The 26,857-nt window shown below is 48.2% G+C and overlaps 1 protein-coding gene across 1 annotated transcript in view; it reads left to right on the plus strand.

Moving 5' to 3' along the window:
- The first annotated feature begins 4,970 nt into the window (after window positions 1-4,970).
- The window catches only part of LOC110214423 (microtubule-actin cross-linking factor 1, isoforms 6/7-like), a 42,765-nt gene continuing 20,878 nt past the window's right edge, over window positions 4,971-26,857 (plus strand). The window contains exons 1-14 of the mRNA XM_020995347.2: window positions 4,971-5,029; window positions 7,011-7,382; window positions 7,503-7,655; window positions 11,134-11,291; window positions 11,722-11,881; window positions 11,975-12,059; window positions 14,819-15,042; window positions 15,183-15,302; window positions 15,725-15,835; window positions 18,737-18,961; window positions 19,767-19,970; window positions 20,218-20,464; window positions 20,637-20,866; window positions 21,112-21,234. Of these exons, the coding sequence (XP_020851006.1) occupies window positions 7,041-7,382; window positions 7,503-7,655; window positions 11,134-11,291; window positions 11,722-11,881; window positions 11,975-12,059; window positions 14,819-15,042; window positions 15,183-15,302; window positions 15,725-15,835; window positions 18,737-18,961; window positions 19,767-19,970; window positions 20,218-20,464; window positions 20,637-20,866; window positions 21,112-21,234 (2,382 nt within the window). The 5' untranslated portion in view covers window positions 4,971-5,029; window positions 7,011-7,040. The remainder of the gene's footprint in view (window positions 5,030-7,010; window positions 7,383-7,502; window positions 7,656-11,133; window positions 11,292-11,721; window positions 11,882-11,974; window positions 12,060-14,818; window positions 15,043-15,182; window positions 15,303-15,724; window positions 15,836-18,736; window positions 18,962-19,766; window positions 19,971-20,217; window positions 20,465-20,636; window positions 20,867-21,111; window positions 21,235-26,857) is intronic.

Consider the following 26,857-nt stretch of genomic DNA (forward strand, 5'->3'; position numbering starts at 1 on the left):
GGTTTGGGACAGAGCCAATGGGGAATGTGATGGAGAGTCAATGAAACAGGAGTTAAAGATTGGCCATGCAGGGGTGAAGGCCCAGTTCAAAGTAGTTAATATCTATTCGTAGCATATCTCCTGCAAGAGCAGTGTTACTTCCTCTAGTGGCATTCACCGCCTGTGCCAAGTGCCCAGTAAAAGAGACAGGAAGGTCTATAGGAAGGAGCTCATAGGAGGGAAAAGATTCCCATGGGCTGGGGAGGTCAGGCACAACTTCTTTGAGAAGGTAAGACAGCTTGACTTGAGCCTTGAAGGATGAGGAAGATTTTCATAGGACAGGATGGAGAAGCGAGCATTCAGGAAGGGAGGACTCTGACAATAAAGGCCTGGAGGTAAGACCATCCAAAATGATTAAGGAGGCAGTGAAAAGACCAGTCATATGAAGTATTGACTAGCTTTTGACATTAAGTGGACCCAGCCTCATCAATATGAGTATTAGAATATATGAAGAGTGAGAGAAAAGACTGGATAGGCAGGTTGGCACCAGATCACAGAGGGCCTTGAATGCCACAATCAGTCATCTAAATTTTATCTTCTTTGTAATGAGGAGCTATTAAATGTTTTTTTTTGAACAAGGAGTAACAAAAGAAGTGTGTTTTAGGAAGCATGGTTTATTGTCTGAGTACAAGATGAATTAGAAGGAGGATTAGAATCAGGGATACCAGTTAGGAGACTATTGCAATAGTCTGGGTAATAGATAATAAGGATTTAGGTGGTATGGCAGAAAGGGCACTGACTGTCATGAGGGGACCTAGGTTCAAAGCCCATTTCCAGCATGTATCTCGTGCACAACCTTGGTCAACACTAAACACCGATTATTATGTGTAAAGCAATGTGCTAGGAGCTGGCGATGCAAAGACAAAAATTAAACAAATCACTCAACTTCCCTAGACCTTGGTATATTTATCTGAATCTCCTTCATCTCCAAGATCACCCTCGTTCTATCTTGTATCTTGTAGGTACAAATTTGCTTAAATCATGTCTCCTCCCACTAGAGAATAAACTCCTTGGGTCAGGGACTCTTTTCACCTTTCTTTGTATCTGTGGTATTTAGCACAGTGCCTGGTTTACAGTAGGTGCTTAATAAATGCTTCTTGATTGATTGATTCATATGCAACAAAAAGGTTGGACTCAGTGGTCTCCAAGGTCCCTTCCAGTTCTGGATCTAGGATGCCGTGATCCTGTCCCTTAGGTACTCAGGGAATGGCGTCTGAAATGACAAGGACAGAAGAGATATCAGAGATGTCAGGGTGGAATTGACAGGACTTGGTACATGGGAGGTGAAGGAGAAGGAAGAGCCAAAGATAATTCTGAGACTTCAAGTCTCGTTGAGGGGGAATGCTGCAATGACATTAGCAGAGAAAGGGAAGTCAGGAGGGGGGGGTGGGATGGGGAGGTGATGCATTTATTCTGAGACATGTTGAGCTTGAGCTGCTGGTGAGACCCCAAATGGAGGACTCGAGCCTGCAATATAGGCCTAGAACCCAGGGAAGAGACTGGGGTCAGCTTCTTAGTACCAGCACTCTCTCCTGTCTCATTCCTTCCCCATAGAGAAGGAGAGGTATCCTTTACTCCTGGCCAACTCACATCCAAGGTAGCTAGATAGAACAGTGGATAGAATGCTGGACCCAGAATCAGGAAGACCTGAGTTCAGGTCCAGCCTCAGACATTTGCCAGCTGTGTGGCCCTGCCTGCTTCCGTATCCTCATCTATAAAATGGTGCTGTACAAATGCTAGCTATGATTATTAGTTATATCTGTGTTTTTGGTCCCATTACCTCCTGCTTCCTCCAGAACTTTGCTCTAATAGTCAAGCCCTATGCCTTATGTATCTTCAGTTTCTCTCTCTATTGGCTCTTTTCCATCTGCCCACTGACATGCTCAAGTCTCCTTAATCAAAAAGTCTCCCCTGTGCCCCTTGGGTCTAGCTCTCTTCTCCCCTTCGTGGCAAAACTCCAAACTACACCTGACCCCTCAACTTCCTCATCACTCACTGTCTCTTTAACCCCTGTTAATCTGCTGAAACTGCCCTCTCCAAGGTCACCAATGACTCCTTCTTTCACTGCCAAATACAATAGATTTTTAATCAATCCTCATCTTTAACCACTCTTCAGCATCGACACAGTGGATCCTCTTTCTAGATATTCTCTTTTCTCTTGGCTCTTGAGATACCACATATTCTGGGTTCTGCTCTTACCTCCTTTCTTCAGTGGTTCCTCATCCTCCCCCTGGGCCCTTAAACATTATTCCAGAAATTCTGAGTGTTTTTGTCTTGGGCTCTCTTTTCCACCTTCGATGTTCAGTCCCTTGGAAATCTCATTGACTCCAAAGACTTCAATTGTCAGCTCTAGATAGATGACTCTCAAATCTGTTTTCAGCCCTGCCCTCTCTTCTAACCTCCAGACTCACTTCTCCCCCCTGGATGTTCCATCAGTCTTCTAAGGATTCCATTCCAAACCTTATAATTGGCTGAATCTCAACTTATTGTCCAAATATTTCAGCTGTGTCTTTACCTTTGGCCCCAGTTCTTTCATCTTTATTAATGTTTCTATTTTCCCTGGTCATTCAAGCTCAACTTGCAGGGCATCCCTAGTTGTCATGTATATTCTGCCACTGGACCCAGATGGCTCCGGAGATGAAAGTGAGGCTGGTGACATTGCACAGCCCTTCCTCACTTAAATCCAGTTCACATGCAATTCACCTTTCTGATGTCATGGTTCTCTTTGAAAACAAAGGACGAACAACAACAGCAAATTCAACTCAAAGCATGAACCTAGGGAAGACGCTCAGCTGACCTACAAGGTTCCTGAGTCCGCTTGGCTCCCTCAGCTCAGAGCTCCGCTGCGCACAATCCCTGCTTCCTTTTTTCTCTTTCTGCTGTTCCTATGATGACTGGTCACCAAAGTCTGATGTGTACCCCCCTCTTTCCTTTCTCTCCCCATCTCTAATGCTCTAGACCATTAGTGTCAAACTCAGAAATAGAAACAGGGGGTCACTAAACTACACGTAAGAATCCTTGTGGGTCACATATTATCTTAGAAAAGCAGACAGGTCTATATATTTCTTTTTCAATGAATTTATTTTGTTAACTATTTCCCAAGTAATTTTAATCTGCTTTGGGCCATACTCAGTAGGGTTGGGGGGCCAGTGAAGCAGACACATGTTTGACACCTCTGCTGTAGACCATAAACTTCTGGCATTTATGGCCAAGGGCATGGAGAGGGAGGTCTTACCAGGTTCTCCCAGGTACAGTTTCTACAAGAGAATAGGCAAATTCCATAATAATGTACTAAGTGAAGTTATATGACACTCGGATAAAAAAGAAAACCTTCTAATCCTAGACTAAGCAACCCTTACGCTTACTTTGGGAAGACCTCCAGGCCTGCAGAGAGGAGGGCAGTTCTGCCTCAGCTTGTAGTAGCCACTCCTTCCTGGCTCCAGAAAGGAATGGAGTCCTAAGCCCATTTACTATCCTTCAAGACCTCACTTGCTGTCAGTCAATCAAGGACCCTCCTGAGAGCTGCCAGGGGTTTGGTGCTGTGCCACATAACTACATTAACTCTGAAATAACTCAAAGAAAAAATGGGAGGAAGAACATCCTGGATAGGGCTCTCATTCTCTCAAAAATAGAAAGCCAGACTCACAGAGGTGGAATGGACCTCAGGGACCATCTAATCTACCCTCTGTCTGAACAAGACATCCCCGACAAGTTGGCCACCTTTTTCTTGAAGACCCTCCAGAGGCAGTCTGTGCCACATTGTTAGGAAGTGTTTTTCCTGACACCATGCCTAAATATGCCTCTCAACTTCCCCATCCCCAACTATTACTGCCCAAACAGGTCAGCCCCCAATTCTCCAAGAGCTTCCTTTCCTTCAGTGTAACTCAAACTCAATCTGTCCATGGCCACCACTAACGGAGAGGCTTTCATTACCACTGGTATGGACTCCTACGGTAGCCTCCTAATGGAACTTCCCACCTCCGATTCCCTGTTCTAATCCATAGTCCGTACTGCTACCAAGGGAAATCCTGCTTCTTATGTAGATGTCGTCATATCACTTCCTTTACTCAGAACTGCTCAATGACCCTAGCGTCTCTTGAAAGTTCAAACTTCCTTTCTTGGCATTCAAGGCTCGCCACGAGCTAGCACTACCCAGCCTTTCCACTCTTATCTCACACTGCTCCTCTGTCTCCTGAACATGCTCAATATTTTCTAGGGTCTGTCTTGTTGCCTGTTCTTCTTCCTGGGTTTGGACTTTCCTCTTTCTTCTTCACACATTGGATGCCTACCCATCCTTTAAAATCTAGCCTGAATAGCACCTCCTCCAGGAAGCTTGCCAGGACATTTCCTCTCCCTTTCCCTTGCACTCTGCATCTTCTTGGTGCATACATCATGCATTATTTTGCATTGGTCATCAGTCATTTATTAAGGGCTCACTATGTTCTAGACACTGTGTTAATCACTGACTTCTCCTTGTATGTGCCCCATCCCCCTAATGGAATAGGAGCTTCCTGAGTACAGAAGCTGTATCTGAACCCTACATGGTTCTCATCACCTAATGGGGCTCTTCCCTTTACAAGGGTTTTCCAAATGTTTGTTGACTTGAATGGCAGCCATTCCCCTAGTGGAGCCCATGGTGTAGCCTTGATTACCAAGGGGGGATGGAGAGAGAGAAGAGGACCAAGAAGAAACTGGTGGACAGGGCTCAGAAGGGGGCTGGTGAAGAAAACAGGGGTGGGCAGAGAGTTCAGAGGAAGACCAAGAGCTTTCAGGTAGGGCTAGAATGGGACGGGGAGCGTAGCCAGAAGAAGGGCTCACAGGTAACCAGTGCTACTGAGAATCTAGGGAGGGTGGGTCTAAGCACAGGCCCCTGGGAGGGGGCGGAGGCCACTGCCTGACCCTTTGTCACAGTCTTGCTTCTTTGTCAGATGTCTGCTCCGGTGGAGGCCCAGAGCTCTGGGTGCAGCTCCCCACTGCCTTCGGCAGACAGGTAATGCCACTGTGTCCAGACTGGGAGGAGGGGGGAAGGGATGAGGGCTATGAACACTGTCCACATATGCTTGTCTCACTCTCTCTGCCCCTCCGTCCTGGCCCACTCAGGTCCTGGACTCAAAGCGAGTGGCAGGCCTGGTACCTGGACGTGAGAGCCCAGGTGTCGTCACTGCGCTGTGGGCTGGAAGTGTTGGAACAGCAGCTACCCCAGCCTCTAGTGAGTCTCTGGAAGACCCCCCCACACACACACACACATACGTGCCCCACCATGAGTCCTAGCAGGCTCCACCTTCAACCGGCTCCCTGTAGCTCTGGTTTTAAGGTCGCTTCTGGCTCTAAATCTCCGAGCCTGTGATCCTTCCTGGCCCCTGATGAGCCCCTATTCCCCCACCCCTGCCCTAGACTGTCCCCCGGAGAGGTTCTTCAGCCCCTCCTCTCCAACCTTCACCTTGCTGTTTCTCCTCTTACTCCTGGACTATTTCCTCTCCTATCCATGACTAGGGTCACCTCAAGCCATTCCAGCCTACCCAGCTTGGCCCTTTGGGGTCCTATAGTAGGAGAGTAAATAGACCCTGGGTGGTTTACTGGGGAAGCTACTGTGCTTGCCTATCCTAGACCTCCCCCCTCTTCTCCCTCCTGGCTATTCTTCCCCTCCCCCACATCCCCCAACTGGCTGGCATCCCCCTCCCCTCCCTTTTTTGCCCTGCTGGCCTGCGAGGCTGAGGCCCCTTGGCGGGTTTCCCAGGAAACGGGCTGGCTGGTAGGGGAGTTGGGAAAGAGTTAAGGGGCTGGCCTGTTGTGTGCTATGTGCTGGGCTGGGGGGGGTGGGTCAGGGTTGGGGAAGGGGTCAGGGGAGGAGGGGATGGGAGGGGCGGGGCTCCATCTGGCGGGCTGCACCTTAGGAAACACTGAGCCAAGATAGCCGAACTGACAGACTGATCGTGGGCTGGAAGGCTGGTGGGAGACCAGAGAGCTGTGGGCTAGTGGGGCTTGGGGGTTGAGAGGGGAAGCCAGACAAGGCTGAGCATGGAGTAGGAAGTCCCCATTGGGCAGGCAGGCAGGCCTGAGCAAGGGTGGCTACAGGGGCCCAGGAAGAGTGGGGGCCCAGGTTCCAAGCTCTGGCTTCCCTCAGCCTAGCCCTGGGCCCTTTGGCCTGGTTCCACCACCCAGTGGCCCTATCAGGAGAGTCTGGAAAGAGCCAGCCCTCCTCCATGTACCCACCTCCTAACGGTCAGTCAGCCTGCTTGCCCACGTGGCCACCTGTCAGCTCTGCTGAGCGGGAGGTAGAAAAAAGGGACTGGGCTCTGGGTCTTGAGGGCTCTTGGAGTGACAGAGACTACTGCCCTGTCCTGAGACGTCTCCTTTTTGAAGTCCTCTGGTATGTCCTCTGGTTCTCTGGGACTTCCCTGTCTGGGAGCTGGGGGAAGGGGAGTCAATGCAGAAAAGCAGGGGCGGAATGGGATGGGATGTGGTGGGATGGGAGAGAAGCCTGGTGGAAGGAACTCTAGGGGAAAGTAAACCTTTGCAGGTCCTAGAGGAAGGGGGCCATTGAGGAATGGGAATCTGAGAGAGAGATACAGAAGAAGGGAGAGGGCTGGAGAAATAGCATGAATCAGGGGTGATGGTTTCCTCTGCAGATGCCCCATGTGCCCCTCTGTGCCTTCTCCAGCAGGGGCTGGTAACTGAGAAGTGTCCTAACTGCCTCAGGGCCGGACAAGGGGAGGGAAGTTGTTTATCTAGATCATGCCTTTTCAGGGTATGTTTAGATGTGGTCAGGAATGGTGGGATTATGCTTCAGACACAGCATGCTTTCCATGTCTGCACCTAGGGTGCTCTTGGATGTCTGACCTGTTCTGCTGCTCTTCCCGCTCTACCACATGGGTAAATAAATGGGTAGGACAGGCTAGTGGTGTGCTGGTGTCCTCCCACCCCAAGTCTTTGTCTGGCGGCTTAATATTCATTTTGCTGTTGTGTCATAGGCTGGATCCTATACCCCACTTAAGACTGCCATGGGTAACCCAGCATCCAGACCCAGCTGCCTGGGGGAGAAGGGCCACCGCTCGGAAGAGTTTCTGAAGGGTCAAGGGGGCAGCACTGGGCCAGGGCCAGGGCCTGGATCTGGAGCTGGCCTCTGTCACCCCCCCATCCCACCACCTCCTGCTGCCCCCCTTTCGCCAGGGAGCCCATGGGCCTGGAGGGCCCATAGTACTCGGGAGGTGACAGAAGTGACAGAGGTCACAGAAACAGTGGTGACAGAAATCGTGGAGGTAACACGCTACCCAGGGGGCAGGCAGCCCACAGTCACCCGAACAGTGACCATGCTGAGTGAGAGTGCCGGACCACTTGCCCCGGTGAGTACTGGTCCCAAGGAACTCATTGGGGTGTGGGGAGGAGGTTTGAGCAAGAAAGGTATTATTATTATTAGTTGGGACATTTGGAGTTTAGGCAGCTGTTCCTGGTCCTTTCTCTAGGCACCCCAGTGGGCAGCCCTCCCTCCTGCTGAACCCCCTGAGCCCCCTGATTCTCTCCAGAGCTGGCTGGATGACATGGAGGAACTACAGTCAGGACAGGGGCCCCCAGCAGCTGAGGTTAAGGTAGCCAATGCCCAGCTGCAGGAGCAAAAGGTAGGAAGCCAAGGGAGCAGGGGGCAGGGGGCAGGGGAGGGGAAGACATGGTGACTAAGAGGAGGGTGGGAGAAGGGAGGTGGCTGTGCAAAGTAGCCTCTTGCCTTTGCAGGCTCTGAGCCTGGCAATTTAAATATTCTGGGCCCAGGGATCACTGACAGTGATTATAGATGCCTCCCCTTTAAGTAAACACTGCCCAATTTACCCATCCACCCCCTCCCCCCACTTGGAATGGTGGTAGAGAGGCATGCTTTTTACTGTATTTCATTCATTTGTTCATTCATTCGATACATGTGCTGGGAGCTGGGTGAGCGCTGGGAGAGAGAAACAGATGCATAAGACAAGATGTCAGTCTGCACTTGGGAGAGGTGATGAGGGTGATGGAGTGGTAGCAACAGAAACAGAAAGGAGGGCTGGAACTGAAAAGCTTTGAGATAAGACAACACTCATGAGGCTGTTGAGGAATGAGCAAGAAGGAGAGGGCTTAAATGGATAACCTGGAGATTTGATGATGAGTGGCACCAGTTAATAGAGAGAGAAAAGTGAGAACAAAGAGTAGGTGGTTGGCTTTTTTATGGGTGGAGCTAGAGAAGATAAGAGGAATTAGTGCTGAAAGGAACTCTAGAAACCACTAGATCCAAGTGTATCATTTTACAAACCAAAAAACTGATGCCCAGAGGGAGGGAAGGGACTTGTCCAAGGTCACACCAAAATTATGAGTTTTGTTGGGGATTATATAAATAATTATACACAAAAGTGGAGCCACGATCCTGTGTTTGACACTGGGTTCCTAGACTTGCCACTTACTGAGCTAATATTTTACTGGTGATGGCCTAGTGATGGTGGTAGTGGCCTAGACCACCATCTTCAAGGTCTGAGGGAAGGCGACCTTAAACAGATATTGTTCCCTCCCCCCACCCCCCCAGCTTCTTTCTGCCCCTTCTTGGGACTAAGAAAATCTGCTCTGTCTTCTCTGATTGCCTCAAGTCCAGGCACCAGACAGAGACATGATAGAGTCAAAAGAACTTCGTCTGTAGTCAAGCCCCATAAGGCAGGAAACAGAAATAAGACAAGTATAGCCACAAGCAGGGTGTTCAGAGGGTCAGCCCACAGTCAGCGACATTTGCAGCGATTTCCAGACCTCATGCTGTATTTTCTAAATGTCTTCCTGATTTTTTTTCCTCTCTTCTTAACACCTGGCTCCTGGGCTCCCCCTTTCCCTTCCTGCCATTCCCTCTCACTCCATCTCCTGGCTTGGAAGATTGGCAGCTCCCCTCCTCTTGACTACCCCTCCCCTTTTGGCAACATTGCCAATGGTTCAGTTTTGACCTTCCTCCTTTTTCTCCCTGTATGTGGAGCTGCTCTCCCTCCTGTCTGGGGTAGGCAACAACAACATGTTTCTGAACTCCAGCACCATGGACAAAGTCCCAGAAATGCACATTGAGTCTGAGGACAGCCAGGAGGTAGAGAGATGTCTAGTAGGCAGTTGAAAAATGTGGGTCTGAAGACTAGAGAGGGGTTAGGGCTGCAGTTAGGGGCATGGGAGTCTTTAAAATCTCTGAATAATAGATCTTAGAGTCAACTAGTCCAATCTTTAGCCAGATCATGAAAGCAGTCTAGTGGCTGATTTTCATTCTATCTTGTCTGTCCTTTGTTCCTGAAGAGGACCATGGCATCAGGAAGGTGATGCCATGACTTGCAAGTGAATTGGATTTAAGTGAGGGAGGGCTGTGCAAAGTCACCAGCCTCACTTTCTCCTCCAGAGCCATCTGGGTCCAGGATGGCTGGAGATGGTCCCTTTTCATTCTATCTAGCTTCCACCTGAAGCCTAGTGGAGAGAATGCTAGACTTGTAGTCAGGAAGACAAACATGAATTTGAACCCTGCCCCTGACACTTATTAACTATGCACCCATATGCAGTTTCTTCATTGTTTAGCCTCAATCTCTTCATCTGTAAAAAAAAAAAAAGGAAGATAAAAATGGCCCTTTTTTTGTTACAATAATCAAATAAGATCAAATTGGCAAGCTGCCATGTTTGTTAAATTGCCATTATTTCCTCAGTTGTAAAACTGAGGGGATTGAACTAGATTACAGGGGTGGGAAACCTGCAGCCTTAAGGCCACATGTGGCCTTCTAGGTCCTTAAGCGTGGCCTTTTGATTGAATTCTTAAAATTTAGATTCAGTCAAAGGGCTGTACTTAAGGACCTAGAAGGCCACCCATGGTCTCAAGGCCACATGTTCCCCACCCCTGCATCACTAGAAGATCTCCAAGGGCCCTTGCAGCTCTAAATCTTTGTTCCTATTTACCTCCACTGGTGGGATGAGTTTTCTCCTTAAGGCAGCTTCTTTCATTTTGGGGCAATTCTAATTGTTAGGAAGGTTCTTCTTATGTAGAGCCAAATTCTGCCTCCCTGTAACTCCAATGTCCTTCCATGACAATCGGTGGTGGTTGAAGCCCTGGGAATGGATAAGCTCTTCCAGAGCAAGGGAGTGAGAGAGAAAGACCGAAGACAAAGCCTTGTAAAGTGCAGAAATTTAGGGGACAAGTGGCAGGAGGAAGAAAGGCTATAGGAGACTCTCCTATCTTTCTGACCACTCCTCCTATGTTAGGAGCCATCACAGACATAGGACGAGAATGGGTAATGTGTGGGGTCTGCAGCTGAAAGAAGAGAAAGAATGACAAGAAAGGTGGGAGGGGAGCTGCATTGGATTCCTCAGGGATATTTGGTGATAAGGTCCTTAGAGACCTTGGAGGGAGCAGGGGTTTTTTTCGGGGGGTAGAATATTTGTTAATAAAGTCCTTAGAGTCCCTGGAGGGAGCAGGGGTTTTTTTTTTGCCAAGGGATCAGTTAGAACTCACACTGTAAAGGGTTGAGGAATGAGTGGGTGGTGAAATAGAGGCAGTGAGTATGGATGACACATTTCCAGAAGTTTGGCAGTGGAGAGAGATGGGACAGTAACTTCAGGTTGTCACAGAGACATAGGAGAATTTTTCATTCACTCATTCATTAATTCATTTAACAAGTTATTATAAAGTGCCTACTGTGTATTGAGCATCGCTCTAGTCACTGAGGATGGTTTTCATGCAATGGGAAGGTTGTTTTGTATGAAGAAAGGGAGAGATTGAAGATGCAAGAGAAGAGATGAAGGGAGAAGGCAGGAGGGGATCAGATCAAGGACACAGAAAGAAGGGTCAGTGTCGGTAAGGGTGTGGTGCGCCTCTTCCTCTGAGACAGAAGGGAAGGAGGGGAGGATGGATAGAGACACTAGGTTCTGAGACGGAGGTGTAGTGGAGAGAGTAGGCTCCCATCAGATAGTTCCCCACCCCCAGACCTGCCCCTACCCCCTTGGAGAAGCCAAATGGGACTCAGCTCATTCACAAACCTGCTCAACCCTCTTGGGAGGAGACTTCCTGAGGGCTGAGCAGAGACCCCATCTCTGCCCTCGGCTTGGGACTGCCCACTATGGCTGCCCCAGCTCCTGAAACGGCTGCTAGAGGAGGGCAGACCCCGCATGGAGCGGCTCCTCCAGGACAGTCAGGAACAACCGACTGAAGGAGGCCAAAGTGAAGAGAGGGAAACCCTCACTAGGCTCCAGAAACAGTGGGACCAGCTGACGCAGAAGGCAGAGGCCAGGTGAGGGGCTTTGAGGGAGGGGCACCATGATGGATGGGTTGGGTAAGGGAGGACTAAGGGTAATATGATGTGGCCACTGACTGAGGCCAGGGGGAAGACGATATGTGTGGAGTGACTAAGGCTAGAAGGGGGCCTCCTGAAGCTGGGAAATACTGACGTGTGGTGGGAATGATGGAGGAGGAGTGATAGGAAGAGACTGAGGCAAAAGGAGGATTACATGAAGGAGACTAAAGTCAGAGGCTAACCTGACATTATGAGTGGGTGATATGGGCAGGGACAGTGGCTAGGTGAGGAAGCTTTGTCATTGGCAGACTACTGAGGGACTGTTTCAGGGACAGGAATGGGGGGTGAAGATTGAGGCCGGAGGGAAGATGGAGGTGAGGCAGGGGGCTGGGTTAGGTGACTCTGCTCCTCTTTTCTTCGGTCCTAGGTGGAGGCTCCTTGAACAGTTAGTACCTGCAGCTCGGAGTTTCCAAGCAGCCCGTGATACCTTTGTGGCCTGGCTGAGTCCTGTTGAGAGGCTCCTGGCTCAGCTCTGGTGGGAGGAGCCTGGGACTGGCCCCCTCCGGGGGGCCCTGGAGCAGGTTCAGGTATGAGGGAGAGTGCCATCCTCCTTGGGCCATAAAAACCCCTTCCTCAGGTACTGCCTGTTGAGCGTATAGTTCTCGTGTGGCTCTTGGCAGGGTTTATGTGAGGAAGTCCGGCAGAAGTCATCAGACATGGAGATCGTTCGAGAGACGGGTCAGAGGCTCCTGGAACTGGTGGTGGGTGAGTTAGTGGCTGAGGGGTGAGCAGGATTCTTTTGCTTTCCTGTTGCCGACTGACAGCTTGGGAGCCTCTTTACTGAGCCCAGGCCATCTTCTTCCCCCTTAGCCACTATCCTCTAAAAGGTAGGACCTCCACACTAAGGCTTCCTGTCCTGAATCACACATCTGGCTAGGAGGACTTGAGAAGATGAGGCATCATGGTGAAGATAAAAAGGTGGATTAAGATATAGAATCAAAGGACCTGAGTTAAAATTACTACTATTTGTGTGACCTTGACAAATCATTTAACCACTCTGGGCCTCCATTTTCTAAGTTGTAGAATGGAAAAGTTGGTTGGTTTAGACCAGGGGTTGGCAAATTATAGTCCCAGCCTAGTACCAAATCTGGCCTGATGCTGCTGTTTGTACAATCCCAGAGCCAAGAAAGGTTTTTATATCTTTAAAAACAATAACATTTTGTTTAAAAAACACAACCCCCCCCAGCAACCCCCAAACCCATTCTTAGCTTGAGGCCGGATTTGGCCTTGAGCTCTTAGTTTGTAGACTCCTTGACTAAATGATCTCTAAGGTTCCCTCAAAGTTCATATTCTAGTGTCTTATGAGTGTCCAGGTAGCCTGGTCACAGGTGCATATCCCAGTTACAGAATCCAGCTTAGAGACCATCTCCCTAAGGGATGTCTCTGTTGCAGGCCCCTCTGTCAAGTCCCTCTTCTCTCTGAGAAACTTTATTGGTTCTCTATTCCCTATCCCAGAGTTCTCAAGCCTCCCATGAAGCCAGGTGGCCCTGGGGCTGCGTCCTGCCCTCTTCTTGTTCCCTTCTTTTTTTGGGGGGGGTGTTTTTGGGCAATGGGGGTTAAGTGACTTGCCCAGGGTCACCCAGCTAGTAAGTGTTATATGTCTGAGGCTGGATTTGAACTCAGATCCTCCTGAATCCAGGGCCGATGCTCTAGGCAGTGCACCACCTAGCTGCCCCCCTACTTGTTCCTTTCTGATCTCTTCCAGCTTCACATCCAACCACTTCTTGTGAGGGACAGTCCCTGGGCCCTCTGTGGGCCCTGGTGCCCATCTATCTACTTCAACTCCACTAGTATGTCCTTGGTTCTCAGGTTAGGATCTCTGTTATCCCCACCAAGTTAGGCCTCAAAGGCTAATGTCATTCGTTTGTTTGTTTTGGCAAGTCCCCAAGGATCAGAGGAGGGTTATTTTTTGCCTTTTTTTGTGTCCCTAGTGCTTACTTACCACAGTACCTGGAAACTAGTAGGTGCTTGATAAGCACTTGACTTGACTACAGAAATAGTGTACTTGGATTTCAGCAAAGCATTTGACAGCATCTGAGAGGCCAGGATCACTCTACTACCAAGATGTGGACAATACCCATTCATCTAAGTTCAATTGAGATAAGCCTGGGGTTTTTCAAAAGGAGCTTAATTAGGAAACTGAGGGAAAGCCCAAAGAAATGACAAAGTGAAACCCCGAAAGTCCAGAAGAGGAGGCATTCATTGAGCCCAGTGCCCTGGTCCTCCAGTGACCAGAGGCTCAGAAATACAGAGCATTGACAGCTCAGCTCTGTGGGCCTCTTCACCAGTCCTTGATCAGCTCTCTTCTGAATCCCACTGTTGGGAAGCCAGACCCCTCAGCACTGTCTCCCTTTCTTGGGGGCCACCAGATGGTTAGAAGATTAACGGGCAATCTCCAGTGGAGGAACCCTTCTCTGAGGCTACATCAGCCTGTAGCAACGTGCAGGGCAGACACTGAGGGCCTGGACTCTGACCAGAAGGTTGTGTGCATTGGCCCTCTCGGCTTCTCCTAAGCTCCTTGTTATACTTTTGACCAGAATGAAAGAGGGCAGGGAGGTGTCACTGATCACTCAGCCCTCCACTCCATAGGTTAATTGCTGCTGCCATCCACAAGCTCAGCTACTTATTTTAGGAAGACCTAGTCTCGCCTTGTCTTGGCTCAGTTAGAGGAGAAAAGGGTGTCTCTGTCCAAATCAGGGTATCTGGGGAAATAGAGGTCCAGAGACACTGGGCAAAGGAGCTGGCAGCAGCTGCCCTGGATAGGGGGTGGGTGGGGAAAGAAGGGAAAGCTCAGCTGAGGGGGTACAGGGACCCACCCACCCTACCTGGGCCTTACTCAGAGCACACAGCTTATAGACATAGGATCCCACAGAAGCAAGGGTCCAGCGGTGCCCAGCTTGGGAGCCAGCTGTCACTGAGAGTTCTGTCTAGTGTTCAAAGTCCTGTTTAGTCTCAGATCCCTGCAGTTGGAAGGAGTTATTCTCCATAGTGCCCACAGGAATCCCTCAGTCTGTTCCCTGTGTCTGCTGTACCCCATTTCCCCTGTGACTATGCCCTGGAGCCCCTTTGATAATAATAATAATAATTATAATTATAACTAGTATTTACATAGTGTTTTCAGATTTTGCCTCATTTTATCCTTACAACAATCCTGGGAGCTAGGTGCTACTGTTGTGTCCATTTTACAGATAAGGAAACTGAAGCAGAAAGAGGTCAAGTTAAGTGACTTGTCCAGGATCATACAGCTAGGAAATGTCTGAGGCTGAATTTGAACTCAGATCTTCCTAACTCCAGGTCCCATGTTCTATTTACTGTGCCACCCAGATGCCAGTCAAATTGCTTTGCCTGTGCCCCTCTCCGTGTCCCTCATAGCCCCAAGTCCCAGCCCTGTGATCTCTGTGTCCACCATTCCTTGTGTCCTGGCGCGGGACCTCCTGTGAGGATGTAGTGCTCTGTGGCTCTAGGGGAAGAGGCCCAGCTGGTACGGGAGCAGCTCGAGGAGCTGCGGGTGAGGTTGCTGCTGGCTGGACAGAGTGGGGCCCATATCAGACTGCGGCTGGAGCAGACTCTGGAGGCGGCCACTCGACTGCGGCCATCTGGAGAGCCACCACCGCCTGCAGCCTGGCTGGGAAGGCTGGAGCAGGCATGGGCAGCAGATGAGCCTGGCGAGCAGGAAGACAGAGAGCAGGTGCCTGGGGAGGATGCAGGTGGGGAGGGTGGGGATAGAGTGACCGGCACATCAGTGGGATGGGAGGAAAGGGAGGGGGCATTGCAAGGCACAGGGAGACAGCCCCTCCTTCCACTCTCTTTCCCTTTTCCCTGCCTCAGTTGCGGAAAGCCATAGAGGAGGAACTGGGTCGCCTGGACATGCTTGGCAAGCGGGTGGAAGAGCTGAATGGAGTGACCCTGGAGGCTTCTGCACTTCAGGCCCAGCTGGGCCAGCACAAGGTGGGCCCTCCTGTACCTATTGACCAACAATCACCTGTAACACTTATTACCTATGACTTTTGGCAAATCCCTTACATGTCTAGGCCTCAGTTTCCCATCTGTAAAATGAGAGTGTTTGACTAGATGGCCTCTGTGAGGCTCTAGAACCAGGCACTCTGATATTATGATCTCCGCCATTCCAGGGACAGATAGATGGTTAGGTGGGGACAGACATCACTCACTGACCCCGGGGATTGGGAGGGGCCGGGAAGAGGCTCCACTTTCCCTACCAAGGGGCAGAATAGGCAGAATAGGGAAAGAGAGGAGAGTGAACCCCTCCATTCCTAAAGGGGCCTCCCCTGTCCTCCCCCACCGTGTGACTCTCATCTGCCTCTTTTCTCCCCTTCCTCCTTCAAACCTGCCTCTCCTCTTGAACTTACCAGCTGCTGGCTGCGGAACTCTTGCAGCAGCAGGAGTTAAGGACCCGCCTCCTGGGACTCTTGGGGGCTGGAATTCCCAGCCTCTGCCCCTCTGAGGAAAAAGAACAACTAGAGGTAAGTGGTGGGACCATGGTCTCTCCCCGCCTGGGGTCCTAAGAGTTAAGCCTGCTCTCTGGGTCCTGTCTGCAATATGGCCTGGTCATCACTGCCCCCACCCCAGGAAAAGGCAGCAAGAAGAGGACACTGCCCCCTGATGTCCGGTGGGGCCCGTTCTCACTATCTCCCCCTTCTCTCCCCTCCGTAGGGGCCACAGCTAGACAGTGTCCTCCCCTCTGTGTACCCCTCTTTGTCTTTGTTCCACCTTCCTAGATCCTATTAACCCAGGACTTTTGATCTTCCTATTGACCCACCAAGTTTATTCATTCATTTAATGATTTGGACAGTAAGGACAGTAAGGGTCACTAAGTCCTGATTTCATCTAGAACAGCTCTCATTTGATTAATGTCATTTCCTTTTCTGATAAGGTACCTAGACTGGTAGATCAGAGGAGTTCTGTTTTTTGCCTTTCTTTGTATCTTTGTATTTGCTTAGCACAATAGCTGGAACATAGTAGGTGCTCAAAAAATGTTTTGATTTGACTTAATGACTCCAGCACCATATACTTGAATTTCAGCAAAGCATTTAACAAAGTCTATCATGCTATCTTTGTGGAAAGGGTTAAGAGATACAGACGAGTGAAAGTTCATTTAGGCATGGATTCAAAGCAGATTCAATGACTAGTTCCCTCCAAATATTTATTAATAGGTCAGTGAAGTCTCTATCGGAATGCCTCAAAGATCTGTCCTTGAGCCCTATGTTTTTCAACAAATTTATCTATCATTTGGATAATAGCATAGATGTGGCTACTTCGCAAATTTGCAAATGACACAAAGCTGTGAGAAATTGCTCACACATTGGACGATGAAGTCAGGACCGAAAAAGAACCAGATAGGCTAAAATGATAGCCTGAGATTTCATAAGATGAAATTTCATGGGAATAACTGTAAAAATCCCACCCTTGGGTTCAGATAATTAACTTCATAGAGAAGAGATGGGGAAAGCACGGTAAGACAAGCTATTAATCAAGGGGTTTTCGTAACTGTAATGTCAAGGAAAGTCAATAGTGTGACATTGCTGCCCCAAAAGCCAATGTGATCTTAGAAGAGAGAGTATCCAGAATGAGGGAAGGTGTGTGTGTGTGTGTGTGTGTGTGTGTGTGTGTGTGTGTGTGTGTGGTGGGGGAAGCATGTGTGTGTAGAGGTGTGGAGGAGGTAGGTGATAGCCTTGCTATTCTCTGCCCTGCTCAGACCACGTTTGCAGTATTATGTTTAGTCCTGGATGCCATATTTTAGGAAGGAGAAGAATGTACAGAGGAGGGTGACCAAGATGGTGCCCTCCCAAGGGTGGTGCCCTTAGTGGAGATCATGCCATCCAATCCAAAGATTTATTAAGCACCCAATGTGTGGCAATGAATTAGTATACTGGATCGAGTGCTAAATTTGAGGTCAGAAAGACCTGATTTCATGTCTTGCCTCATACTTACTAGTTGGGTAACCCTGAGCAAGTCCCTTAGCCTGACTGCCGCAGGTTCTTAACCCATAAAATGAAGATAATAGAACACCTACCTCCCAGGTTTGTTATAAGGATCAAGTAAGATCATACTTGTAAAATCTTTAGTATAGTGCTTGGCACATAGTAAGTGCTATATAAATGTTAGCTATCATTATCATCATCATTAGTACTATTATCTAGGTGTTGAGGATCCAGAGGAAAAACAGAACAAAACAAAACAATCCCAACCTTTGAGGAGCTTACATCATGGTGGGAGGTGGGGATGAGGTGGGGAAAGGGGACCTACATGTAGACAGATAAGTTTGTACGTGATGATTTGAGGACGGAAACAATGCTAACAACTAGGGTGAATCGAGAAAGGTCGCCACTAGGTGGTGAGACATGAGCTGAGCCTCAAAGGAAGCAAAGGGTAAAGAAGTGCATTCTCAAGGCCTAGGGGGCAGTCTGTACCAAGGTACCAAGGCAGGAGATGGGATGCCAAGTTTGGGAACCAGCCAATGGGCCTGTTTGACTAGAATGTGGAGATGTGTGAAGGGTAGTGATGTGCAATCAGCCTGAGAAGGCAGGCTGGGGCCAGCCTGTGCAGATTCCAAAGGAGAATCTAATGAAGGAACTAGGGAGATGTAACTTGCAGAAGACTAGGTTGGGACATGCTAGGTATTTTCAATTATTTATTGGAAGGCTATTAAGTTTTTTCTGCGTGGCCCCAGAAGGGAGAACAAGGAGCAATCTGTTCAGTTACAGAGAGTCAGATTTAAGTTTGATTTAAGGAATAATTTCCTAATGATGAAAACCGTCAAAAAAAGCGGGGGCGGGGGAGGGAGGAGATGGATTGGTCTACCATCACTGGAAATTTTCAAGTTGAGGTTAGTTGGCTACTTGTTGGCTATGATGTAGAAGAGATTCGTGGTCAAATGCAGGTTGGACTAGATGGTCTCCAAGATCCCTTCCAACTTGAAGATTCAATTAATGTTCATTCAATAATATTTTTAAAAAACAACTACTATACCCAGAGCCCTGAGCTGATACAGTTTCAAGGGGAAAAGGCTCACTTTCTCATACAGCTTATATATAAGTATAGGATATGACCCATAGACAGATAACAATAATACATGACACACCATGATAAGTGCATCACAGAAGGCAAAGTACTCTATGAAACCTGATGGAGAAGGGTATTACCAGTAGTAAATCAGGGAAGGTTTCCTGGAGAAGATGTCAGTTGAGTTAGTCCTTAAAGGATGAATAGAAATTCAACAGGCAAAGATGGGAAGGGACCAGGCATGTAGTGTCTTCTGATTCTGCATGTCCATCAGTGTCCTTGAGTTAGTCCTGCCCCATTTCACTTGCAGTCCCTAAGCTCCTAAGTTGGGTATACTCCATCTCCTCTTGTGCTGTCTATAGGAAGAACTGGAGCTCCTTCGAAGTCGAGCTCAGGAGGTACAACAAAACAGTACTGCAGGAGTGCTGTGCCGGGAGCGGGCCCTGTCCCTGCTAGCCCAGTTTGCAGAGGCCCAGGGTGAATTGGCCCCATGGCTGGAAGAGGCCCAGGACATTGTGGCCCATCTCAACCCTCATGCAGCTGCTGGCAGCCCTGAGTCCTGCAGAGAGCAGCAGGAACTGCTACAGGTGAGTGCGGGGGAGAAGGGACCGGACTGGGCACCTGTTTCTGGAGACCTGAGTAAGGAGACCTTAGTGGAGACAGCTAGGTAGGAAGATTATTACTTAGCAGTAGAATGGGGTGGGGATCGTCCTGTTCTCTTAATAAGAACTGCCTTGTCTGAAGGACTGTGTGGAGTAGTGGTAAGAACCCTGGATTTGAACCCAGAGGATCTGGCAAGTTACTTAACCTCTGTGGGACTCAGTTTCCTCTCTGTAAAATGAGAGGGTTGGAGCAGATGACCTCTGAAATCCCTTCCAGCTCTAATCTTATAAAAAAAAAAAAGAGGCATTGTCCCTAATTTGGATTTCCCTTGGCTTCTCCTCTCCTAGCCTTCGACTTGACCAGCCAAAAGGAGCCCAGGCTAGGATTACTCATGACATGGTATGCCAGTACTGGTCCCAGCCTCAGTTCCCACAGTTTCTGGCAGCTTTCTGTCCATGACAGCCTGCTCCCCATCTTCAGAAGGCCTCCTTTTGATGTTTACCCACCAGCTTTTAAAGTCCTAGTGCCTACATCTCCGATTGTCTCTCCTCATCCTCTCCCTGACCCTCCTCTTCTCCAAGTCCTTTATCTGGAGACCCGAGGCTGTCTTCTGAGTGGACTTTAATTAAAAATGTTTATTAGAGATCCAGAGGGTCTGAGGGGAAGGGGAGGACAACAAATGCCCTGGAGGCTGGACCTTGACTGATGAGTGATGAAAGCCCCTGGAGTTGGGGGCTGGAGTGTCTCGATGACCTTTGTCCCCTATCACTGGGTCTGTCTGTCCCGCAGCATCTGCGAGAGGCTATTGCAGAGCACAGACCCCTGGTGGGGAAGCTGCAGCGGGTGTTCATGCAGCTGAAGGACCTAAATCCAGGCCACAGCACACCCTTCCAGGAAGCCTGGAGGGCCGCTGAGGAAGAGTTGGGGGCCCTGAGGGCCCGAGTGGACAGCGTGGCAGCCACTCTGGGGCAGACTGTGCCCCAGTACACTCAGGTGAGGGAAGGCAAGGCATGAATGGGAGCGGGGCATAGGATGGGGTAGGGAGGGGCGTGGCTAAGGGAAGGGCTGGGAAGGGGACAGAGTGGAGCTAAAGGTGTAACCAAAACTGGTCCAGAGATGGAGACACAGACTTTGGAAAGAGGGATGAAAGTGTAGACAGGATTGAAGAGGGTTATTTGTCACCAAGGTGAGCAGATAGTCACAGCAATGCCCTTCTGTCCCCTTCTTCCCATATTCCCAGCTGAGCGAAAGGCTGGCCCGGTTGGCAGAGCAGTTAGAACAACTGGCCCGGAGAGTGGAGAACGTGGGGACTGTGCGGGCTGATGCCCAGCGCATCCGGGAGCAGCTTCGGGAGCAGAGCCTGCTGCTGAATGAGCTAGAGCCCGTGGGAGCAGCACTGGACACTGCCCGGGCTCGAGCCCAGGAACTGGGGGCTGGGGTCACTGGGACCCTGGATGAAAGCCCCGAGGCTGGGCTAGGGCCTCGAGGTAGGAGGCTGGGCTGACTGGCAGGGCTAGGGGCCTACCCAGGATGTGGGATGGGCCAGACTGAGCCAGGCCAGACCAAGATGGGGCATCTGGGGTTCTCCTCTGGCTGCTTGTCTTATAGAGTGGCTGGACCGGGGGTCCTCTCCCCTTATCCTGTCCCATCCTCTATTAGCAGTGCTTCAGGCTGAGGCAGATCGCTTATGGGACCGCTGGTCAGGGATGCAGGCTGCAGCCCAGGAACGGGCCAACTGGCTGCGGGTTGTGTTAGCGCTGGCCGAGCAGTTCTGGCAAGGCCTAGCTGACTTGGCCACCAGTCTGGCTGATACCCAACATCTGGTGCTGCATATGGAGGACGCAGGGCCAGAGCCTGAAGGCATCCGGAGCAGGCTTAGTGCCATGCAGGTATCTGCTGGACCATATGGGGGTAAGGGTGCCCACTCCTTCCTTTTTTTCTCTTCTTCTTTATTTTTTTCCATTCACCTCCAGATCCCAGAAAATTCCTAGGGGCAATTTCATTCCCAGGAGGGGTTGGGCACTGGGACCTTTGTGAGTAGGGTCTTTGGGGACGAGGAAGACTGTGGTCAATGCCTACAAAGCTTAGACTTAAAGGTCGAGATGACCTTAATGACTACCCTCTCTCTCCCCAGGCATTGAGAGAGGAGGTAGATGGACTACAGAGTGAGCTGGATGCCCTGGGAGCCCTTGGCCTGGAACTTCTGTCTGCCTGTGGGGATGGGGACCGGCCTGAGGTGACGCGAAGCATGGATGAGGTGAATGGGACTGGAAGGGGGATAGGGAAGGAAAGACTTGTGGGGCACAGATAGGGGGGCAGGGCTATTTCCCAGAGGGGCTATTACTAAAGGTCTCAACTCACACAGATTTGTGGCCTCATCGATTTGTATGGTTCCCTCCAATGATGCAGATCGCAGGCCATCCATGCCTGTCCATCCCTTTCTGAAATTTTAGTCCTCCTATAAATGTGCCACAGGTACTTTGTCCATGGTGCTGGAGCTCCTTCTTTGCATTCTCCTAATATCTTGAACTGGCTGCTCACCTCCCATCCCTTGCCCTCAGCACATGACCAGACCGTCAATGATCATCCATTTCCCTAATAACATCCTTTTCTCTCTCTCTCTCTCTTCTCTCTCTCTCTCTCTCTCTCTCTCTCTCTCTCTCTCTTTGGTCTAGGCAATGGGGTTAAGTGACTTGCCTAGGGTCACACAACTAGTAAGTGTTATGTGTCTGAGACTGGATTTGAACTCAAGTCCTCCTGACTCCAGGGCCAGTGCTCTATCCACTCCTAATGACATCCTTTACTCCTGTGCTCCAGAGTCCCTTGTTTGTTAGGTATTATAGCTTGCTCATGCCCACGAGATACCTCTCCATTGCCCTCTGTATTTTAGTCCATGAGCATTTATTAACCACCTAGTGTGCCAGGCACTGTACTAAGCACAGAGGATACAGAGAAAGACAGAAGGCAGTCCCTACTCTCAAGGAGTCTAATGGGAGAGACACCACACTTGTTTGCAACTACGTGCAAACAAGAGATATCCAGGAGAAATGGAAGATAATCTCCGAGAGAAAACATGGGAATTAAGAAGCAACGGGAAATGTGTCCTGTAGGAGGTTGGATTTTAGCTGAGGCTTGAAGGAAACTAGGAAAGCCAAGAGATGGAAGCAAGGAGGTAGAGAATTTCAGGCACGGGAGACAGACAGTACAAATGCCCTGAGTGAAGAGATGAAGTATCTTGTGTGGGGAATAGGAAGGAAGCCAATGTCTCTAGAACACAGACTATGAGGAGGAGAGTAAGGTTTCAAGGAGCCTGGGAAGGTAGAAGGGGGCCAGGTTATGAAGAGATGTGTACGATATTCATTATTAATTTTCAGTTCTTTGGAGACCCTCGTGTTCCATTGAGGTCACAGTGAGGCCATAAACAAAGCTGACAGAACACTGGTATTTAAAAGACAGGCCTTTGTTTCTAGGGGAAGTTTAAGGTCGTTAAAGGAGCTCTGTGGTTTCCTGAAAGAAATTCAGCCACTTTCCTCTTCCTGTTTAATCCTGGACCCAGCTGTACATTTTTACCGCCTGTCCATACTGACAGACAAGCTCTATAGACTGTCCATCCAACTGCATTTCACAGTTTGGGAAACAGACGCACTACCTTTATCCAAGGTAGCCAGAAAATTCGGTGTGATCTTAGACTGAATTCGAAGAGGAATAGTGTCCAAGATGACAGAGCAATAGTCCTATCATGCTCTATCCTAATCAGACCACATCTGGAATGTTGTGTTCACTTCTAAACCTCTCAACTACAACTAAGTAACACAGACTATTGAGTGATGGGCCTGAAATCAGGAAGACAAATTCAACTCTAGCCTCAATCTTTACTGGCTGTGTGACCCTGAACAAGTCACTTAACCACTGTTTGCCCCAGTTTCCTCATCTGTAAAATGGGGATAATAATAGCAGCTATCTCCCAGGGTCGTTGTGAGGACCAAAGGAGGTAATAATTGCAAAGCACTTAGCACAGAGCCTAACACATAGTAAGCACTATATAAATATTAGCTATTTTATTAGAAGTGGTAGGGCACCCCATCAGAGTAGTGAATACCCCATTACTGGACATCTTTAAAATATTTTTTTCAAAGAATAAAAATCGGTTTCCTCCCCCTCCCATTCCCTTCTCCAATTAAGAAAAAGAAAAGAAAAGAAAAACCCTTGTAATAAATATTCACAATCAAGTGAAACGTGTCACATCATAGGAAGCACTTTGACAAACCAGAAAATGTCCAAAGGAAGGTGACTGGGTAATCTTGGGGACTTCTACCTACTTCTGAGAAGAATCACTTAAAATGGAAAGTCTTAAACAGCAGAGAGGATGGGGACATAATAGCTATAAGCATCTGAAATATTTCAAGTATTTGAATGATGGTCATATGGTGGAGGGATTAGACATGTTCAGCTCGGGGCCCAGAGGGCAAAGTAGAAACAATAGGTAGGAAGCATGCAGATGGCAGATTTTTTCAACTTCATATAAGGACAAGTTTCCTACCAGGCAGAGCTTCTAAAAAGTAGCATGAGTTGTCAGAGGCTTCAGTGAGCTCCCCATCACTGGAAGTCTTTCTAATGGAGGCTGGATGACAACTTTAGAGAGATGAGGTAGAGGGGACTCTTATTGAGGGATCAATTGAGCCTTAAAGGTCTCTTTTAGTTGAATCAATCAAGAGCTGGCCAATGATGATGACACAATCTTGGGCTACATTTAGAGAAGCAGAGAGACCAGAACTTGGCAGGGCATAGAATTATCCATCATATTTTGTCGTGGTCAGACCACATCAAGAATATTGTGTTCAGTTTTTGGCACCACATTTCGGAAGGATTTTAATAAACTAGAGAGTGTCCGGAGGAGGGCAGCCAGAATGATGAAGGGCCTTGAAATCATGCCGCAAGAGAATCGGTTAAGTGAACTGAAGATATCGAGCCTACAGAAGTGAAAATTTAAGGGAGGGAAGACTTCTGTCTTTATATATTCAAAGGGCTTTCATGTAGAAGGATGAGATGTGTTGGGCTTGGTCCCCTAGTCAGTGGTGGTTTTTTTTTTAAAGGCTTTTTGAATATTTATTCAAACAAGTGAAACAGCTGATATTAAAAGATGTCTCCTAGTAGCTTCTTAATGGTTAACATTCTTTTTTTTTTTCATAACTAATTTTCTTTCTTGGTTAACCATGTCCCAACTTTCTGAGTCAACAAGCATTTGTTAAATGCTTACTAAGTTGTACCAGGCACTATGCTACAACCTGAGGACACAAAGAAAGGAGAATCTTGCCCTCAAGGAACTCAGAGTCTAATAGGAGAGATAACATGCCAATAACTAAGTGGAGCAGGGATAGTGCCAGGACCTGGGATTTCATTGGTATAGAGGAAATTCCCTCTACCAGCATAAATCAGTACTTTTGGTTTGATTTATAGTCCTAGAGATTTGCCTCAAGTACTAAAAGGTCAAGGGACCTACCCAGGGTCACATAACCCACATGTGTCAGAGATAAGACTTGAGATTAGGTCTTCCTGCCTGTAGGGCCAGCAACAAAATAAATAGAGTATATTGGAAGATAGTCTCAAAGCAGAAGGTATGAGTCTGGTGGGTTGGGAGGTTGGGAAAGCAGGAAAGGTCTTCTGAAGAAGATGAGATGTGAGTTCCCATCCAGGTCTGAATCAATGATCCTGCAATCCTAAGTGCCTTACCCAGGATCAGAGAGTTTGAAAGCGGTGAAGTTTGGGCTCAAAATCAGCAGCAATGGGTAGAAACTGCAGAGATAATATAAAGAAAAACATCTTTATGATGAGAGCTGTCTAGAAGTGGAATGGGCTGCCTTAAGAAGTAGCGGGTTTCCTTCTTACTGGAAATCTTTTAGCAAAGGCTGGATCAATTAATCAATCAATAAACAGGATAACTTGTATAAGAGATTCTCATTCAGATTTGTGTTTAGCAGATGGCTTCTGTGGTCTCTTCCAACCTTGAAATTTTGTGATTCTAACTGAGAGTCTATGATTTTGTTATCACCTTATAAGTATATAACTATCCTTTGAATTCAAGAATTACCAAGGAATTGAGATCAAAGTTATTGGGTTAGAGTTTGAAGAATGAGACTTCTTCCCCTTCTGGAAAACCAAGGTGACACTCGCCTGTCTCTAGTTATGTGGTACCTCTCTAGGTCTCCATGTTTTGTTTTGTTTTGTTTATCATAAATTAGCACATTCCTCAGTTCTGTCAGGACCCTGAGATATAGTTCATTTGAGGCTGGTAACTTGGATTCATTGAGGAAAGCTAGGGTTTACTTAGGGGATTTCAGTTTTCTGTTAAGCATTTTTCTTTTATCCTTTTTATTTCAAAGATTAATCTCCTTGGAAGAGAAGACAGAAATAAGAGCAGAGTCATTCTCTCTTTTTCCTATCATCCATCGTCGTCTTCCCATCCACCCCCAGGTTGCAATTCTATCTTTCTTGTTCCTCCTCCTGTCACCATCAAATCTAACAAAGCTCTTTCTGTTGTTTCTAGTATCATAGGTCTCTGCCTCATCAAAGCCTTAGCTTTCCTGATTTTTTTGTTTGTATGTCTGTCTGTCTCCCTATCTTGTGCAGGATGGAAGTGCACTCAAAGGTCCAAACCCAATACTGATTGGCCCAGAAGCTTTGACCTGCTTCATTGTCTGACCTGGACTGGTTTCCCTCTCTTTAGGCAACCTAATGTACCTGTATTCCCAGGGGCTCAGTATATTGGCAATGGAAATAGTGTAGACACCCACTTGGCTACAGCCTACTGTACCTCAGAACTACCGGGCTCAAGCAATCCCTTTAGTGTCTTCCTCTTGAACGGCAGGGACTACGTATAGCTAGGTGGGACAGTATATAGAGCACTGGTCCTGGAGTCAGGAAGACCTGAATTCAAATGTGGCCAGAAGATTATTTAGCTGGTGTGATCCTGGGCAAATGACTTAACTGCTATCTGCCTCAGTTTCCTCAGCTGTAAAATGGTGCTTATAATAACACTACCTCCCAAGGCATTGTAAGGATCAAATGAGATAATTATCATAAAGTGCTTCGCACATAGTAAGCATTATATATAAACTTTAGCTATTATTCCGTGCCATCAGACCTGGCTCCTAATACTACTCTTAATAGGACCTTAGTACTCCTTTGCTGTTATCCCAAGTTTACCTGTTCTTCTTCTATTATTCAGTATGTATTTTCTTGAAATCTGATTTCATTAGTGGGTCTCCTGAGCAACCACATCATTCTCTTAAGACAATTTCCATTTTTCTTTTTCTTTTTTGGTGAGGCAATTGGGGTTAAGTGACTTGCCCAGGGTCACACAGCTAGTAAGCGTCAAGTGATCCGAGGCTGGATTTGAACTCAGGCCCTCCTGACTCCAAGGCCAGAGCTCTATCCACTGTGCCACCTAACTGCCCCTACTTCCCTTTTTCTTCATCTCTGGAGCCATTTGTGACTATATTACCAGAATTTCTTTCTTGAGAGCTTTACAGCTCTCCTGAGTCAAACTTCCCCTTTAAAGTCTCAGGTCATGGAATTCTATCCTTTCTTTCCTCCTTATCTACCATGATGGTAAAAGGTGGAAGTCTCCTAAGATTTCTATAATTTTCACATCACTCACCAAATAATTAATATCTCTATAATAATTCTCACAGGATTGTGATGAGGATCAAATGGGATAATGTAGGTAAACGTCATTGCGAACCTTAAGGCCCTGTCTTCCTTCTCTCCCTCCTTGTGTCCTTCAGCAGGTAGCTGAAACCACCACAAGGCATGCCTACTTCCTGTTGGCAGCACCAAGTGTCCTGTCTCCTGGTGGGACCCATGGATCCTCTTAATCCTTC

Source organism: Phascolarctos cinereus, unplaced genomic scaffold (assembly GCF_003287225.1).
Source record: "Phascolarctos cinereus isolate Bilbo 61053 unplaced genomic scaffold, phaCin_HiC Scaffold_4;HRSCAF=312, whole genome shotgun sequence".
NCBI lineage: Eukaryota > Metazoa > Chordata > Mammalia > Diprotodontia > Phascolarctidae > Phascolarctos > Phascolarctos cinereus.